The 20,177-nt window shown below is 44.4% G+C and overlaps 1 protein-coding gene across 1 annotated transcript; it reads right to left on the bottom strand.

The window, feature by feature from the left end:
* Window positions 1-1,475: 1,475 nt before the first annotated feature.
* On the bottom strand, window positions 1,476-14,497 carry LOC134565994 (vomeronasal type-2 receptor 26-like). The gene is made up of 3 exons (XM_063425707.1): window positions 14,486-14,497; window positions 13,221-13,344; window positions 1,476-2,383 (listed from the first exon to the last, which is right to left on the bottom strand). The coding sequence occupies exons 1-3, from the start codon at window positions 14,495-14,497 to the stop codon at window positions 1,476-1,478; spliced, it is 1,044 nt and encodes a 347-aa protein (XP_063281777.1).
* Between the last annotated feature and the right edge of the window lie 5,680 nt (window positions 14,498-20,177).

Below are 20,177 nucleotides of genomic sequence, written 5' to 3'. Positions count from 1 at the left end.
GGGTAAAACAGGAACTCAGCAGATCTGAGGGTTTATTGTCTTTTATACAGTTTTCCCCACAAGGTTACCACCCAGTTGGACCTTGTGGAGCACAGTACATAAAGTCACAAAGCCAATCAAAACAGTATGGTACAGTTAAACACTCCCAGATAATGTACACAAACCCTCCCCTCTGTCTGTGATACAATTAACAAAGACAATGGACTAACTTAATTAACTCTAAGCAGAAAAAAAAACATACATTTTTACAAACCCTCAAAAGTACCCCAAAATACAACATACCCCCTCATACCCTGATAGCCCCGATCTGGGTGAACAACAGATCCAAAAATCACCCAGATCGGTTCAGGGGTTAAGGAATTTCCTGGAAGTCTTATTTTTGCCTTACTGTGCACATGGTCACATGCCAAAATAGTTCCATACACTCAACGACAAAACACTTTAAGATGGCCGCCGACACATGTTCGAATCTGTTCCAGTTAAAAGTACATACATACTGAGAAATGTGCCTTTCTAATATTTATTGGAAGATGTTCCATTTATCCTCAGTGTTCTTTTCACAAGAGTTTATGCCAGTCAATATATTGTAAAGCTGCCCTTAACTTATAGAGATTGGCCTTTTCAAAATTATAAGTTTTAGTATACCCCATGTGCTTTTGTTTTTTTGTTTTTAGTTTATTTCAAAGGACACTATATTAAGGACACTATATTATGATCACTATTTCCCAAGTGCTCACCTACTTGAATGTTGGTCAAAAGATCAACGTTGTTTGTTAGAACCAGGTCCAGACAAGAGTCCTTTCTTGTTGGTGCTTGTACAAGTTGTGACATGAAGGTGTCATTTAACAAGTTCAAAAACCTAATTCCTTTTGCTGAGCTACTAGTCCCTCTGTCCCAATTTATGTCTGGGTACTTAAAATCTCCAATTAAGTATCCTACCCTTGACAATTAAATACCTACGCTGTACTGTAGTACAAATTCTAACAAGTAATTAGCACCACGAGCCTCTTTTTCTAGTTACACCCTCACTTCCCATCTTCTGCTTTTGGAGATATCCCACTCCTCAAAAGCAGTCTCCAAAGGTATAACTTATGTTTACCATTAATGGACATCACTATCTCCACTTTTATTTTGAGATGTCAAGTTACTAGAGCCATGGTGCTTGTGGAAAACCTGGCCATAAAATACACATGGAGCAGGTGATTGGGCATTCCATTATCTTTACTTTGGTGAGATAGGTAAATAGGACCCAGTAGACCATTACATTTTCACATTTCCAATGCTTCTTTTTTTTCTACAAAACACGTTGCAATGTAATTACAAGTTATTTAAAAAAAATGGGTGCTACATTATTGATGAAATAGTTTAAATTACAAAATTGGCTATATAATACATCAATCTTCCCAAGCAACCTTTGCATTTATTAATGATGAATTTATAACATCAAACATTTATGCAAGTCATATACAATGATATTAGGAATTATGTTTGTCTAATATGTGCTTTCTAGTATTATTCTCTGGTTTTCTTAGCAAAATGTAACATTTGGGGAAATATATACAGCTCAGTATCCCAGCGCTGGAAGCCAATATGGCAAAGATTTCTACAGCCACCATGTATTTCCCTTTGGTGCTCAGATAGGCCGGGATCATTGCAATCCAAACACTGCAGAACACCAGCATGCTGAAGGTGATGTATTTGGCTTCATTAAAACTGTCTGGTAATGTCCTCACCATGAAAGCCAGAACAAAACTCATAGAGGCCATTATTCCCATGTAACCCAACACACAATAGAAAGCAAGACCTGATCCTTCATTACATTGAATGATGATAATCCCAGGGTAAGAGTGCATGTCAAACTCCTGGAAAGGGGGAGAAATAGACAACCAACTAACATTAATCAGAACTTGGACAGAGGTGCACATCAGGACTACATAACTTGATACTTTAACTCCAACCCACTTTCTCCAGGAGCTTCCCGGTTTTGTGGCTTTGAAAGCAATGCAAACCATGATTGTCTTTCCGAGTATAGAAGACACAGCTACTGAGAAGATAACTCCTAAACAGGTCTGGCGCAGCATGCAGGTTATATCCACAGGATTACCGAGGAACAAAAACACACAGAGGAAGCTTAGTATGATGGAGACCAGGAGGATGAAGCTAAGGCTCCTGTTATTAGCTTTCACAATAGGGGTATTACGGAATACAAAAAAGATTCTCAATACAACGATTGTAACAAATGAACATAATGAAGATATGGAAGCAAAAAGTGGACCCATAATTTCCTTTTCATATGATAAGAAATCATACATTTTGGGAATACAGGTTACTTTTCTTTGGTCAGCCCATTCATTATCTGGACATTTCTGGCAATTATCGCTTTCTGCAAGAAAATAAAAATCAAGAATGTAGGATGTTAGCAATGAATCAACATTAATTGATATAAAGTAATGAATGAAGAATTATGTATTCTAGCTATTTAACCATGCATTATTATATTATACATTTACATCTGTTTCCTAATGACTATTGAAATGGAAACTAAATTCTTGCTGATAAAGATACCTGCTGGAATTAGCTGTAAATGCCTATTTCTGGCTACCTCAGGTTGCTTATTCCAATCGCATTAACAATTCTCATATTTACTAAAGCCAAATGTGACTAGGATTTGGTCAGTGATTGCCACTGTGGCAGAAGCTAGGGAAGAGGACATTTTATTTTTTAGCTGAATAACACACTCCCTTTTCTTTCTACAAACACATGGCTAGATTTGTCAAACTGTAAATTGGTGATTCCATGTTAGTTCTGTACAGGTCAAAGTTTAGACATTGTTCACACTATTTAACAATGTCTGTATTTTGCATACTGGATTCTGGATTCATTTTTTAAAATCCCAACTATTTGCATTAAAGGACCACTATAGTGCCAGGAAAACATACTCGTTTTCCTGGCACCATAGTGCCCTGAGGGTTCCCCCACCCTCAGGGTCCCACTCCCGTGGCGCTGAAGGGGGAGGAAGGGGGTAATCCCTTACCTTTTTTCCAGCACCGGGCTCCCTCGGTGCTGGGACTCTCCTCCCTCTTCTGACGTCCCTGGCTGAATGCGCATGCGCGGCAAGAGCCGTGCGAGCATTCAGCCAGTCCATAGGAAAGCATTCTCAATGCTTTCCTATGGATGCTGGCGTCTTCTCACTGTCAAAATCACAGTGAGAAGCGCAGAAGCGCCTCTAGTGGCTGTCAATGAGACAGCCACTAGAGGCTGGATTAACTCATAGGTAAACATAGCAGTTTCTCTGAAACTGCTATGTTTACAGCAAAAAGGGTTAAACCTAGCTGGACCTGGCACCCAGACCACTTCATTAAGCTGAAGTGGTCTGGGTTCCTATAGTGGTCCTTTAAGGTAAACCATGTAGTGACTAACAGGGGAAAGTTGAGGGTGAACAATGGCAGTTCTCAATCATCTTTTTTTTCCCATATCTTGATTGGACAGGAAACATAGTGTTTAATGATAATTTATTGGGGTTTATTAGAAAGAAAATATTTTTGAATAAGTGGAATCTGCCACAGGTTCCATCCATTGACATAGAAGTTATTATTATTATTTTTTTTTTTTGATTAATAATCCCATCCTGTCATTAAGCAGTTGCGGTATGTGGCAGACCTGGCATCAGTCCATGGGGTTGCTGAAACCCATATTGAGTTCTTGTGAGCAGATCTGTAACCCCCTGTTCGAGAACCGAACAGAACTTGTGTGGTCCCCCCTGTTATTGACTTAGAACACCGACCACCCCTGGCTGTTAACCGCAATTAAGGAGTACTTTAGTGCTTTTGAAGGGTGTCCGCTGTTCATATAACTAAATGCACGTGTTTCAGGCCATTTTGTCTCCCGAACGCAGGCAGCGAGTGCGCTGAACTAATTTTGGCTACACGTTCCTGCGAACCCCGGTCAAGATGGTACTGCTGCCTGTATACTTTCCCAAACAACTACACAAACCACGTTCGGAAGATATAATCTACTCACTGGGGAGAGCATTCGCTAACTAAGAGCCAGGGGGAGCATTTGTCGGTGTTCGTGCAGGAACTTCCGAACCAAGACCGGCTTCAGCCTTAGATTCTCTGGAATTCTTTTGGGACATCACCTCATGGCCAGCCGGTGAAATCTTCTCCGAAATAGCGATCTTGTTACAAATAAACAATCTGAGCACTTTTTGGATATGTTGTGCACTCAGGCTATTCAGGGATTGTGGGGTTCCTGTACTGTTTTATTATGTTTTTGGAATGTTTTATAGCAATAACGGAGCTCCCTGTACCCCTGGCTGGGTACCTCTGCCATAAACCACTTGCTAGCTGGAAAAGAGGACAAACTGCAGCACTTCTGCCCACAGACACCTCGGCTTGACTGGGGCCCTGGAACCGCTCCCTCCTGGAGTCGAATGGGGAATTCGCTCTAGACACCCCCAGGCACTGGATGACATCAGTCCTGGGAGCTCTAGTCCTTAAAAGGACTTTCCCCGTTGAATCCTCCACACTGGAACAGTGATTAAAGAATAGCCCTTTCCCCTATCAGTAACCAGATAACACATAGTTCTGGGAGTACAAGCTGGAATATGTTTAACGGCAGCCACAACTGGCCTTATATGCAGGTCCCCATGCAATAGGCACTCCCAACTGGACCTGAGAGTAGACTACAGTAAAAAAAAATACACATGATTACGTTGTTTCTTAGGTCCAGTACACTTCCATGCAAAACAAAACAATCCCTCCCCTGTGCCTGGGAAATAAATGAGTCAAACACTGTATTAAACTCAATTATCTCCAAGCACGAAAAAAACCACATTTCCCAAACACCCCAAAAGTACCTTAAAATACATACAAATATGTAAAAAAAATTTACATCCGCAGATAGCCCTGATCTGGTTGACCAACATCTCCAAAAATCACCCAGATCTGTTCAGGTGTTCAGGAATTTCCTGGAAGTCATAATTTGACCTACCCATGCTCAAAGCAGTTCCAGATAATCAGGGCTTGCGGTCAGTCTAGTTTGGTAGTTTAAAAATGAACAAACTACCAAACATAGTCAATAGTGATGTACCGAACTGTTCGCTGGCGAATAGTTCCTAGCGAACATAGCGTGTTCGCGTTCGCTGCCGCGGGCGAACACATGCGCGGTTCGATCCGCCCCCTATTCGTCATCATTGAGCAAACTTTGACCCTGTGCCTCACGGTCAGCAGACACATTCCAGCATATTAGCAGCAGACCCTCCCTTCCAGACCCTCCCACCTCTCTCACAGCATCCATTTTAGATTCATTCTGAAGCTGCATTCTTAGTGAGAGGAGGGAAAGTGTAGCTGCTGCTCATTAGATAGGGAAATGCATAGCTAGGCTAGGGTATTCAGTGTCCACTACAGTCCTGAAGGACTCATCTGATCTCTGCTGTAAGGACAGCACCCCAAAAAGCCCTTTGTAGGACTAGAACATCAGTCTGCTTTTTTTTTCACTCATATCTGGTGTCACTTTAGCTTAAGCTTGACATTTAAAAATATTTTTTTTTCACTGTAATAGATTGAATATCAGTTAGTTGCCTGCCAGCTTCCGTGCCAGGCTCACAGTGGATACTGTGCCCATTTGCCCAGTGCCACCACTCATATCTGGTGTCACAATAGCTTAAGCTTGACATTTAAAAAGAAAAAAAAAATGTCACTGTAAGAGATTGAATAGCAGTTAGTTGTCGGCCAGCTTCTGTGTCAGGCTCACAGTGGATACTGTGCCCACTTGCCCAGTGCCACGACTCATATCTGGTGTCACAATAGCTTAAGCTTGACATTTAAAAATATATATTTTTTTCACTGTAAGAGATTGAATAGCAGTTAGTTGTCTGCCAGCTTCTTTGTCAGGCTCACAGTAGATACTGTGCCCACTTGCCCAGTGCCACGACTCATATCTGGTGTCACAATAGCTTAAGCTTGACATTTAAAAAGAAAAAAATGTGCCACTGTGCACAGTGCCACTCATATCTGGTCTCACAGTAGCTTGCACTCATAGTACCACTAATCCAAAAAAAATGAAAGGCAGAGGCAGGCCACCCCGCATGGGCCATCGTGATCCTGGTGCTGTGATTCCCTTTGGCCCTAGAATAATGCCCAGTTTTCAGAGGCCACGTATGCTGAACTTGAAAAGTTCTGAGGACATAGTTGACTGGCTAACACAGGACACCCAATCTTCTACATCTTCTGCTTGGAACCTTGACGCACCATCCTCCTCCAGCCTCACCCGCCTGCCGCCACCACCAAAACTAGCACCACAGCCGCTTCACTTGGTATGTCAGAGGAGTTATTCACTCATCCGTTTGAAGAAATGAGTGATGCGCAACCATTATTGCATGAGGATGTAGATAACAGGGATATGTCTCAGGTAGGCAGCATTACACACATGGACGTACGGTGTGATGATGATGATGATGTTGTACCCGCTGCTGCTTCCTTTGCTGAGTTGTCAGATACAAGTGAAGCAGTTGATGATGACGATGCGTCCATGGATGTCACGTGGGTGCCCGCTCGGCAAGAAGAAGAACAGGATGAAAGTTCAGATGGGATGACAGAGAGGAGGAAGAGACGAGTTGGAAGCAGGGGGAGGTCGTCGCAAGGAGCTAGTGGCACAGTCAGACAGCATGCATCGGCACCCGGGGTCAGCCCTGACAGCACGCCAATCAACGCATGCTGTGTCCACCACCAGAATGCCGTCATTGCAGAGCTCAGCAGTGTGGAATTTTTTTTGTGTGTCTGCCTCTGACAACAGCGATGCCATTTGCAACCTGTGCCAAAAGAAACTGAGTGGTGGGAAGTCCAACACCCACCTAGGTACAACTGCTTTGCGTAGGCACATGATCGCACATCACAAACGCCTATGGGATCAACACATGAGTACAAGCAGCACGCAAACTCTAAGCCGCCATCCTCCTCCTGGTCCAGCATCTTCAGCCATGTCTACCACTGCTGTCCTCCTTGCCCCCTCTCAACCATCCGCCACTCCGTCTCCCGCCTTGAGCAGTTCCCGCTCATCTGCCCACAGTCATGTGTCTGTCAAGGACATGTTTGAGCGTAAGAAGCCAATGTCAGAATGTCACCCCCTTGCCCAGCGTCTGACAGCTGGCTTGTCCGAACTATTAGCCCGCCAGCTTTTACCATACAAGCTGGTGGAGTCTGAGGCGTTCAAAAAATGTGTAGCTATTGGGACACCGCAGTGGAAGGTACCCAGCCGAAATTTCTTTTCACAAAAGGCAATCCCCAACCTGTACTAGATTGTGCAAAAGGAAGTAATGGCATGTCTGGCAAACAGTGTTGGGGCAAGGGTCCATCTGACCACTGATACCTGGTCTGCAAAGCATGGTCAGGGCAGGTATATCACCTACACTGCGCATTGGGTAAACCTGCTGATGGCTGCCAAGCATGCAATGCGTGGCTCTGCAGAGGAGTTGGTGACACCGCCACGACTTGCAGGCAGGCCTGCTGCCACCTCCTCTACTCCTCCTACTCCATCCTCTTCCATAACCTCCTCGGCTGAGTCCTCTTCTGCTGCTGCGTCTTGCTCCACATCAACGGCACCCCCCCAGCTCCCCAGGTACTATTCCACATCCCGGATACGGCAGTGTCACGCCGTCTTGGGTTTGACTTGCTTGAAAGCAGAGAGCCACACCGGACAAGCACTCCTGTCTGCCCTGAACGCACAGGTGGAAAAGTGGCTGACTCCGCAGCAACTGGATATCGGCAAAGTGGTTTGTGACAACGGAAAAAATTTGTTGGCAGCATTGAAGTTGGGCAAGTTGACACATGTGCCGTGCATGGCACATGTGTGTAATCTGATCGTACAACGCTTTGTGCATAAGTACACAGGCTTACAGGACGTCCTGAAGCAGGCCAGGAAGGTGTGTGGCCTATTCAGGCGTTCCTACACGGCCATGGCGCACTTTGCCGATATTCAGTGGCGAAACAACATGCCAGTGAGGCGCTTGATTTGCGACAGCCCGGCTCGTTGGGATTCAACACTCCTAATGTTCGACCGCCTGCTCCAACAAGAAAAAGCCGTTAATAAATATTTGTATGACCGGGGTGCTAGGACAGCCTCTGGGGAGCTGGGAATTTTTTTGCCACGTTACTGGACGCTCATGCGCAATGCCTGTAGGCTCATGCGTCCATTTGAGGAGGTGACAAACCTAGTCTGTCGCACCAAAGGCACCATCAGCGACATCATACCATTTGTTTTCTTCCTGGAGCGTGCCCTGCGAAGAGTGCTGGATCAGGCCATAGATGAGCGTGAAGAGGAAGAGTTGTGGTCACCATCACCACCAGAAACAGCCTTATCAGCATCGCTTGCTGGACCTGCGGCAACGCTGGAAGAGGATTGTGAGAAAGAGGAGTCAGAGGAGGAATGTGGCTTTGAGGAGGAGGAGGAAGACCAACCACAACAGGCATCCCAGGGTGCTCGTTTTCACCTATCTGGTACCGTGGTGTTGTACGTGGCTGGGGGGAAGAATATACCTTAATTGACATTACTGAGGAGGAGGAACGGGAAATAAGTAGCTCGGCATCCAACCTTGTGCAAATGGGGTCTTTCATTCTGTCGTGCCTCTTGAGGGACCCTTGTATAAAAAGGCTGAAGGAGAACGACCTGTACTGGGTGTCCACGCTACTAGAACCCCGATATAAGCAGAAAGTGGCGGAAATGTTACCGAATTACAACAAGTCAAAAAGGATGCAGCATTTGCAAAATAAATTAAAAAGTATGCTTTGCACAGTGTATAAGGGTGATGTCACAGCACAACGGGAATCTAAAAGGGGAAGAGGTGGAAGTCATACTCCTCCTCCTCCCACGACCATGCCGGCAAGGACAGGACGCTTTAAAGACGTGTTGTTGATGGAGGACATGCAGAGCTTTTTAAGTCCTACGCATCGCCACAGCCCTTCGGGATCCAACCTCAGAGAACGACTCGACCGACAGGTAGCAGACTACCTCGCCTTAACTGCAGATATGGACATTCTGAGGAGCGATTAACCCCTTGACTACTGGGTGTACAGGCTTGACCTGTGGCCTGAGCTATCCCAATTTGCGACAGAACTTCTGTCCTGCCCCGCTTCAAGTGTCCTGTCAGAAAGGACCTTCAGTGCAGCAGGAGGTATTGTCACTGAGAACAGAAGTCGCATAGGTCAAAAAAGTCTAGATTACCTCACCTTTATTAAGATGAATGAGGGATGGATCCCAAAGGGACTGACACTGGGCGATACATTCGACTAAAAAAGGACTGATGAGATGAGCTGCCTTGGGCTAAAAATGGTCCACACGCTGCTGTATTTTAGCTCTGAATGCCGGTTGACTTGCGTGACTTATCCGCCACCAACTAGGGTTCAAGCCGCAATGTTTTAGGGCACTTTCTACCTGGGAAACAAACATCAATATTTATGGCCGCTGCTACAGCAGAGGCTGCAACCATACCTACTTTTTCATTGTGTACATGCCTAATTTTTCGGCCCTCTGGTGCTACACTGCTTCAAAAACCAACCAGAAAAAAAGGCACATAGTGACCCTATGTAGGGGGAATAGTCCCTATTCTGCTCTGTGTCAGTGTGTATCATGGTCTCTGAGGACAGGTGTCAATCCATATCTGCCAAGTTACCCTATGTAGGGGGAACAGTCTCTATTCTGCTCTGTGTCAGTGTGTATCAGGGATCTTTAGGATAGGTGTCAATCCATATCTGCCAAGTGACCCTATGTAGGGGGAACAGTCTCTATTCTGCTCTGTGTCAGTGTGTATCATGGTCTCTGAGGACAGGTGTCAATCCATACCTGCCAAGTGACCCTATGTAGGGGGAACAGTCTCTATTCTGCTCTGTGTCAGTGTGTATCAGGGGCTTTGAGGACAGGTGTCAATCCATACCTGCCAAGTGACCCTATGTAGGGGGAACAGTCTCTATTCTGCTGTGTGTCAGTGTGTATCAGGGATCTTTAGGATAGGTGTCAATCCAGATCTGCCAAGTGACCCTATGAAGGGGGAACAGTCTCTATTCTGCTCTGTGTCAGTGTGTATCATGGTCTCTGAGGACAGGTGTCAGTCCATATCTGCCAAGTGAACCTATGTAGGGGGAACAGTCTCTATTCTGCTCTGTGTCAGTGTGTATCATGGTCTCTGAGGACAGGTGTCAATCCATACATGCCAAGTGACCCTATGTAGGGGGAACATTCTCTATTCTGCTCTGTGTCAGTGTGTATCATGGTCTCTGAGGAAAGGTGTCAATCCATATCTGTCAAGTGACCCTATGTAGGGGGAACAGTCCCTATTCTGCTCTGTGTCAGTGTGGATCATGATCTTTAGGATAGGTGTCAATCCATATCTGCCAAGTGACCCTATGTTGGGGGAACAGTCTCTATTCTGCTCTGTGTCAGTGTGTATCAGGGGCTTTGAGGACAGGTGTCAATCCATATCTGCCAAGTGACCCTATGTAGGTTGAACAGTCTCTATTCTGCTCTGTGTGAGGAGGAGGAATGGGGAATGAGTAGCTCGGCATCCAACCTTGTGAAAATGGGGTCTTTCATGCTGTCGTGCCTGTTGAGGGACCCTCGTATAAAAAGGCTGAAGGAGAACGACCTTTACTGGGTGTCCACGCTACTAGACCCCCGGTATAAGCAGACAGTGGCGGAAATGTTACCGAATTACAAGTCGGAAAGGATGCAGCATTTGCAAAATAAATTAAAAAGTATGCTTTACATAGCGTATAAGGGTGATGTCACAGCACAACAGGAATCTAACAGGGGAAGAGGTGAAAGTCATCCTCCTCCTTCCACGACCACGCCATATCTGCCAAGTGACCCTATGTAGGGGGAACAGTCTCTATTCTGCTCTGTCAGTGTGTATCAGTGATCCTTAGGATAGGTGTCAATCCATACCTGCCTATGTAGGGGGAACAGTCTCTATTCTGCTCTGTGTCAGTGTGTATCAGGGGCTTTGAGGACAGGTGACAATCCATATCTGCCAAGTGACCCTATGTAGGGGGAACAGTCCCTATTCTGCTCTGTGTCAGTGTGTATCAGGGGCTTTGAGGACAGGTGTCAATCCATATCTGCCAAGTGACCCTATGTAGGTGGAACAGTCTCTATTCTGCTCTATGTGAGGAGGAGGAACGGGGAATGAGTAGCTCGGCATCCAACCTTGTGAAAATGGGGTCTTTCATGCTGTCGTGCCTGTTGAGGGACCCTCGTATAAAAAGGCTGAAGGAGAACGACCTGTACTGGGTGTCCACGCTACTAGACCCCCGGTATAAGCAGACAGTGGCGGAAATGTTACCGAATTACAAGTCGGAAAGGATGGAGCATTTGCAAGATAAATTAAAAAGTATGCTTTACACAGCGTATAAGGGTGATGTCACAGCACAACAGGAATCTAACAGGGGAAGAGGTGAAAGTCATCCTCCTCCTTCCACGACCACGCCATATCTGCCAAGTGACCCTATGTAGGGGGAACAGTCTCTATTCTGCTCTGTCAGTGTGTATCAGGGATCCTTAGGATAGGTGTCAATCCATACCTGCCAAGTGACCCTATGTAGGGGGAACAGTCTCTATTCTGCTCTGTGTCAGTGTGTATCAGGGGCTTTGAGGACAGGTGTCAATCCATATCTGCCAAGTGACCCTATGTAGGGGGAACAGTCCCTATTCTGCTCTGTGTCAGTGTGTATTATGGTCTCTGAGGACATGTGTCAATCCATATCTGCCAAGTGACCCTATGTAGGGGGAACAGTCCCTATTCTGCTCTGTGTCAGTGTGTATCAGGGGCTTTGAGGACAGGTGTCAATCCATATCTGCCAAGTGACCCTATGTAGGGGGAACAGTCCCTATTCTGCTCTGTGTCAGTGTGTATCATGGTCTCTGAGGACAGGTGTCAATCCATACCTGCCAAGTGACCCTATGTAGGGGGAACAGTCCCTATTCTGCTCTGTGTCCGTGTGTATCAGGGGCTCTGAGGACAGGTGTCAATCCATATGTCAAGGTGTCAATATGTCAAATGTCAGGTGTCAATCCATATTCATTGTGAATTAGGAATGTTAGGTGATTTCTGCCCTTTATGGATTAAAACCAGATTCTGCATCAACTGTGTAATTTTCCATGGGAGTTTTACAATGGATCTCCCTCCGGCATGCCACAGTCCAGGTGTTAGTCCCCTTGAAACAACTTTTCCATCACTTTTGTGGCCAGAAAGAGTCCCTGTGAGTTTTAAAATTCGCCTGCCTATTGAAGTCAATGGCGGTTCGCCCGGTTCGCCCGGTTCGCCCGGTTCGCCGGTTCGCGAACGTTTGCGGAAGTTCCCGTTCGCCGTTCGCGAACCGAAAATTTTGTGTTTGCGACTTCACTAATAGTCAATAATTTTACCCTGGAGCTTGTTCCCCTTGTTCCCCTTGTTCGTAGGAATGTTTCCAATTGCGGCCACCCAGACGAACACTTAGAACACTGAGGTGGAAATTGCTACATAGTAGCAATTAGGCTTAACAAGCTCCAGGGTGGTCTCCGTTTCATGCAGCTGTTCGGTTCCCGAACCATATAGTCCAAATACACAAACAGAGACTTTTACATTACATTTTATAGGGTCCATAGTCTGTGGGCAGGAGGCTGGCAAGCAGGCTCTTCCAGGAACTTGTGCAAACTCACTTGAAAAGGGGAGTTTGTCACAATAACATTTTATGTATTTCATGTAACTGAGAGATAATTGAGTTATCTAAAATTCCCAGCTCAATTATCTTTCAGGCCCCGTGCATCTTGGGAAAATTCCCTATAAACTTGTCCTGGAGACCCCACACTATGGGGCTGTGCATAAAAAGCCGTGTGTGGGCTAATACAAATCAGTGGACTCCCAGAACTGTGTGTCGTCCTGTTATTGGTGAAATGGACTATATTCACTGACCAGTGCTTCCCTTCCAGCTCAGTACTGTTCTCAGTACTGCAGCTCTGCTTCAGGGTACTAACCCTGATTGTCTTATGGTTTATTTGTTTTAACTCAACACTCACTAGCAAATGGTGGGAGAATAAGCAAGGACACTGTGTAATACTCACTGTGTTTAACATTATACCTGCCATACAGCTTCTTATTGTGTATAACATAATCCCTGCAATAAAGTATCTTACTGATTATAACTTCGTTAAACCTGTTAGAAAGCTCCTCTTTGCATAATACCCCACCATACCTGTTACATTGGAAAATTCCCCATTATTACATGGAATACAGTCATAGCAGCAGGCATGATATCCTCCATTGGGGGCTCTCCTGGTTCCAGGAGGACAATAGTCATTACATCGAGCTCTGGGGATCTGGAATAAGGAATGTGATATGAGTTTGATAAATTATTCATTATGTATGCAAGTGCATATTTAATTTCAGTATATTATTTAATGTTTGTAAGATAGAAAAACGTTCAGCTTTTACACATTCCAATTTGCAATATTGATTTTCTTGAGACTGTATGGCAGCCAAGGAATGAAAATTACCCCCATCATGGCATACCATGTGCAAAACTAGACAAGTCACTGTATTCAAAATGTCGAGTAGCCACTTAGTCACAAACCCTGGCCACACTTTTCACTGATGATAGCATTGTCATTATACCTTTACCTGCTCTAAAACACATTTATTTGTGTTCATTGATGACAAAAGTACCTCCCATGAAAAGATACAGGTTTAGATATAGGGTATAATTAATTTTATATATATATATATATATATATATATATATATATATATATATATATATATTTGTACTCGGAATTTATCTAATACGTAATGGAATGTAGAAGGAGAAGCAAAGTTGGTTGAGGTGTGCCGAAACCAACGTACGAGTAGGCCTGTAAAAGAGGGCCCACAAGGTGAATTGTTAATAAATATGGGTGTAGGTGGGTGGGGACAAACAGCTTGCACGACACAGGTAAGTAGGGGGGTAGGGTTTATATAGGATCATAACTCCTCCCACAAATTCAGGCCAAATGACCTTCCAACTTGTGCTCAGAAATCATCTAATGCGTAATGGAATGTAGAAGGAGAAGCACAGTTGGTTGAGGTGTGCCGAAACCAACGTACGAGTAGGCCTGTAAAAGAGGGCCCACAAGGTGAATTGTTAATAAATATGGGTGTAGGTGGGTGGGGACAAACAGCTTGCACGACACAGGTAAGTAGGGGGGTAGGGTTTATATAGGATCATAACTCCTCCCACAAATTCAGGCCAAATGGCCTTCCAACTTGTGCTCAGAATTTATCTAATACGTAATGGAATGTAGAAGGAGAAGCACAGTTGGTTGAGGTGTGCCGAAACCTACGCACGAGTAGGCCTGTAAAAGAGGGCAAAATAGAATTCAAAGAAAAACACACTTAATTGCAAGTTTATACAGCTTGTGTACTGAAAGCTTGTAAGGAGTTTTACTCTGATTGAGGTATATATGTAACTGAGCTGAGGATTACCTGTGGCCCCATCTCTTAGTGATGTAGACTAGGGTGTAAGAGCTTGAAGCTGCTGATGCAGCGCTTTTGCGAAAAAGAGAAACCAGCGAAGTAAGCCATGATGTAGCTTACCTTAATGGAAGGTTTAGCCGTGAAGTAATGGATTAGTACTGATAGTGTGTGGCTGACATTGGATACGTAAAAAACAGAGTGACAGAATGGGAAGTATAAATAAGATGCTTGATTTGTAGGTTTAGAGGAAGAGGCAAAAATTACAATAGTTTAACTGCAAGAGTCATGAATCAAGCAAACTCTACTTGTGACATGGTACAATATACAAAGCCCTATCGTCAGTGATAGAGTAGTCGTAAAACTGCGTGAAGCGTGCGTAACTGTACGAGGTGTAATTGTGTGCTCAGTCCAAGATAAGCTCATGGAATGGTGGTATCCTGGATGGTACGTAGTGGGTCTTAGGGGGTGCCTGAAAGAAGACCTTGAACTGAGCGTGAAAGAGCGTCAGCGGCTGTGTTGTGGACGCCAGGAATGTAAAGGCAGACTACAAAGAGAGGTTGCTGCCAGCCAAGTCAGCCTGTAAATCAGCCACAAAATGGTTAGTGAGGATGGCTGCCCAAACGTAGGCCAGGTGCCATAGTGAAGGGTGAATAGGTAGTAGATTAAAGGTGTTGGATAAGTCCATCTAGCTCAACCAAGCCTTACTACTTACTGAAGTGATAGCTTGTATGGCATGGTCGATTTTAGTAGTGCAGTGAGAACTTCAAGTGCAACATAGATATATAAGAAACAATTCATCTATATATTCAATTGTATCACACACATACTAAAAATTGGACTATTTGTATATAAAAAAAATAATACTACTAATATACCGCTGAGGATAATACTATCACTGAATTCAAATATTGCCTAGCTGGAAATCCCTATAGAAAAGAATGATAGGTAACATTTTCATTGAGTCCCCAAGGAGACACCGTATTCAATTGGTGTATCCAAAACGCCTCTTTTTGGAGCAGCATTTTTTTATATACAACTAGTCCAATTTTTTGTATGTATGTGATACAATTGAATATATAGATGAATCGTTTCTTATATATCTATGTTGCACTTAATATTGTATGCACATTTTCACTTTAATAATTACTTGCACTTTTTTTCTGCATGTATGCACTTTATTAAGTATATATATTTGCTATATCAATAGTGCACTCTTTATGGCACACCCAGCATAGGGTCACATATTCTTATTACCTGTGTGGGAATATTTAAACATTGCTACTTGAATTGTATGTCCATATTTATAGTTATGCTTCTATTAATATGTGCACTATCACACTGGCAGAAGGAATATGCCTTACAAAGTATCACCCCATATGGTATATTCACTATATTTCTTATGTCATTTCTAATTAGAATCTTTTATATAAACCCGTTCACATCATTAACTTGTTTTTATGGTTTCCTTGGCGACAGGGTTTCCCGGCCGTCCATCACGTTAGGCATGCACAATAATATGATGGGAGGCGGGGCACGCATTATGGTGTGCAAGCACACCCGATAGTACACTTGGTGTCGGCGGGACGTGGAAGTACTACACCCTGGTGGGCTATTTCACTAATTATTGATGGAAATGGAATATATTGCTTGTATGTGCACTGTATTTTGTTGTCCTGTTGTGTTTGACCCTGAGGAAGGTCCCGAGCAGGGAACGAAACGTTGGTCGTTATTTTTAATTTGTCATAATACATTTTAAGTCCGGAGAGCAGCCTCCCTTACTGGATTTTATATAGAAGAGGGGAGAATGTTGGTAGTGGTGTGCCAAAAACAGCATACAGGTAGGCCTGTAATAAAAAGGGACCACCAGAGGTAATGTGATGATAATAATAAGTTATTAGAGGGAGTGGTGTGCAGGTTGCTCTAACAGGAACCAGCATAGGTAAGCAGGAGAGTAGAGCTTATATAGGGAAAACTCATCCCATAAATTCTGGCTTATGTCCTTTTACTTGCGGTCGGAGATTAATTTGTATATGGAAATAGGGAAGTGGGGGAAAGTTGGAAGTGATGTGCCGAAACCAATGTACGAGTAGGCCTGTAATAAAGAGGGCAAAATATATTGCAGAAAAGACGCTTTATTGCATAATTTATAATGCTAGACATTTAAAGGCTTTCCTGAGCCTGAGTGAAATATAGGTGCTGTAGACAGAGGATTTCCATCTGCCCAGTCTTTTAATGATATAGACTGGTGTTTCCGTACTGGAGGCTGAGGTGGCTGCCCCAATTCTGAAGGAATGACCGCAAAATGAGGTGGGGTTATGTCTTAATCTTAGCAGTAGTGTTCTAACGTAGAATATGAATTTGAAAGTGGTTAGTGGGTGTCCGTGAAGAAGTAGTAGGGGTGAGTTAGGTGGGAGACTAATGCGCGTGGATAGAAATAAGTTGAGTATTATACCAGGACACCAGAGGTTCTCTGTAGGAAACAGAGGGATAGTAGTCGGGTAGTTTGTCTGATTGGTTTTAGATGGGTGTAAAGACATAATGTAATGGTCAACGTGTTTGGTTATGTCCAATGTTTTTAAACAGGAGCTGACATCCGTTTGATGGACCACAGTGAACTCTCGGGGTCTGAGGAAGCCGTAGAAGGTGATGTAAATGGCTACTTTGATTACAGCGTTAGTCTGGGTATTAAAGGGATTTGTGTCCAATAGGTCTGACAAGTTCCTGAATATGGTTCTGTATATGGGTAATCTATTGGTAGTAGAAGGTCGATCATTTAGTTGATGCCTTTAAGAATAGATTTGATGGGGTAAGTGGAAATAAAAGGTATGTGATTGGGAAAGGTTGTGAGGATGTGGTGCTGTAAGATATAATTTAATAGTATTATGTGCTAGTTTAAGGTGTAGGTGTCAAAAAGAGGCAAAAGCCTCTTTTTTTCAAAAATGGTCTCGATAGAATAATTAGCTAACACGTAAAACTCCCCACCAAATTTGTGGAACACAGTCAAAGCCCTATCGTAGGCCCTTTTGGTGTTGGTAGACAGAGCGTTTCGTGAGAGTGACCGTGCGTGGGTCAATAATCTTGTTAATCCATTATTAACTCCGGAAATGTCAGGATTCTGGATGGGAGCTTGTTGGCGAAGAGATTCACCTTGTAGAATGCCTGAAAGTTAGATCGGGCCAAAGCATCAGCTGCCGTCTTATGAATGCCAGAAATGTGTTTGCACACTTGAAATAATTGTAGTTTGGTGGCCAGCCACATCAATCTTCATATTAACCGCATTATGGTTAAGGAGGAAGAGCACACTTTATTAACGATCTCGCAAGCCGCCAAATTGTCTGAGAAACACTTGACTGCCCTACCGGCCCATAGGTTACAACAAGTATGTGCTGCTGTTACTATGGACTAGATCTCGATAAGGGCTGAAGTTTCCCTGAAGGCCGGTAAGGCAAGTATTTCTTGAGGCCAAACATCCCTGAACCAGTGGTTACCAAATATTGCAGCAAACCCTAAGTGGGTTGCTGCATCAGTCCAAATAACAGGGGAGTGCTCGGTCAGTGAATGAACATGGAGATGCCGTTCCACTCTGCTGGAAAGTGCATCTACATGAATAATTCGGCTATGGCTGGGGAGTTGAGGACTATGGTGCAATCATCAGGCATGCCGGGTAGGAGGCAGAGTAACCTGAGGATGAAGGATCTCTCCCATCGCAAAATTGAAGTGTCCCAGTAGAGACTGGAGATCCCTTGTGTACCTAGCTTTTTGGCTTTTTGTAGGAACTGGTCCAGTTCTTGTCTGATGCGTACCAATTTCACATCGGGGAGGCATGTCTGCATAGACACTGAGTATAGTGAGATATCCAGGAATACCAACTGTGCTGTGGGGCCTATTTTTTTGTTTGGGGACAATGGGACACCTAGTGCCAAAATCAGTGCAGTGGTGCTAAGGACATGGAGTGAGGGAACCTGCCTCGACCAGTAGAAAATCTTCCAAATAATGTATGACCATAGGGCATCCAGGGCCAGCCTTAAGGTTGTGCGAGCTGTGCGGCCGTACAGGCGCCATGAAGCAGGGGGTGCCATGTGGCCGACATGGCCAGGTGAGTGCCGGGGAGATGAAGCAAGTCCCCGGTCGGAGAGTTCATTATTTCCCACTGGGGACTATGAAAGTAAAGGGACGGGGCTTACCGTACGGAGGGGACGGAGCTTACCGCATGGAGGAGGTGGAGCTAAAAGGCAGCTGGGACGGAGCTTGCAGCTCACTGAAGCTCCAGGTACTTGCTGCAGAGAAAAGAATCACTGCTTCCACTCCTGTCAAGTATTTATCCGCTTATAGAAATGTGGTGTAAGGAAACCAAGTGTATTTAAACCTCCTTCGGTAGTTTCCTCCCGAAACGCCAGAGCCTAGTATATATAGCTCTCCATTCGGTAGTTGCAATAAACGAAATCCATACGAAATAGCAATAGCTTCACAAGATAATTCCCTTAGTAAAGCATACGAATTCCAAATAACAGCCGAAGCCAAGAATCAGGATACAAGATGAACTGGCTTTAATTCACACACACAGCCTTTTATGCAAGTCCCCATGCAAGGGGACATCCCACAGGGAGGGACAACATGTAACCAATCCCGTACAATAAAAACATAAAGCACACCCAGCACAAACACATAATTCCCTCCCCTAGCCCTGGAGATAATCAAGTCTGATAACGTAATAATTATCTCCAGGCAGAAAAATCACTGTTTTCCCCAATATCTCGAACACCCCTTTATACATGGAGTATCCCCACAAATAATATGTCCCCTGATAGCCCCGATCTGGGTGACCAACATATTCAAATTTCACCCAGATCGGTTCAGGGTTTCTCAAAAACCATGGAAGTCCTTTGTGACCGGTTCACCGTGGGTGGGCTGCCCATAACAGTTCCACAAGTTTGGGTGGTTTTGCCGGTCACTTTAGAAAAGGGAGAAAAACAAATAAAAGTACCGAATGGATTCCCCTGTCTCCTAGCAGCGATTGTTCCCCTCATTCGTATGCACAACCGTACCGAATGGCGCTCTTCTAGCTAATCGGTACATATAGTTCCAGCGTTCATGTGTTTGAGACAGGTGTTCGGGAAGTCGAGTGTCCGATTTTAGTTCCAGACACTCAATGACCAAGTCCCGCTGCCTTTGTTCGTATGAAAAAAGATGGCCGCGGTTTTCTCAGCCACGTGGCATTCGGCAATACGAACGCTGGCCGCACACGTAGGGGGTTTAATTGATGCCAGTTTTGAAGTTAAATGAGCCAGGGGGTGGTCTTTGTTTGGCAGTTTCATCTGCCGACTGGAAACATGAAGAAATAGAAGGGAAACATGCAGAAATACCAAATACAAGGGTCATTTCTTCACATGTGGTTAATGACATTTACTGTCCACACAGGAAAAGTTGTGCCGATCAGCAACCTAATCCACAGAAGGGTTAATGCTGAGCAGCAATTATGCAAATTAAACCTGGTAACTGACTTTGGGGTCAAAGGTCGGTTACAGCCTATCAGAACTAAAGGAGGGGTAATTAGGCCCAGTTCTCATCCTGCTCAGTGCCCTGTCGTGGTTTCCCTTGTGGTTGTCCGAGAGTGCGTTCCTGTTATTAGTTTTCTACCTGTTTTTTGACTTTGGCTTTGTTTATTGACTTCTCTATATTTTGGTATCCTGACTCCTGGCTT

This window comes from Pelobates fuscus, chromosome 6, assembly GCF_036172605.1.
Source record: "Pelobates fuscus isolate aPelFus1 chromosome 6, aPelFus1.pri, whole genome shotgun sequence".
In the NCBI taxonomy this organism is placed as follows: Eukaryota; Metazoa; Chordata; class Amphibia; order Anura; family Pelobatidae; genus Pelobates; species Pelobates fuscus.
This window is presented reverse-complemented; position numbering and strand designations above follow the sequence as displayed.

What these genes read in the sequence shown, in the direction of transcription:
- LOC134565994 (XM_063425707.1), bottom strand. An exon ending in GGAATTTTCCAATGTAACAG is followed by an intron (nt 2,384 to 13,220) that starts GTATGGTGGGGT and finishes ATTTTCTTGCAG; the next exon opens with AAAGCGATAATTGCCAGAAA.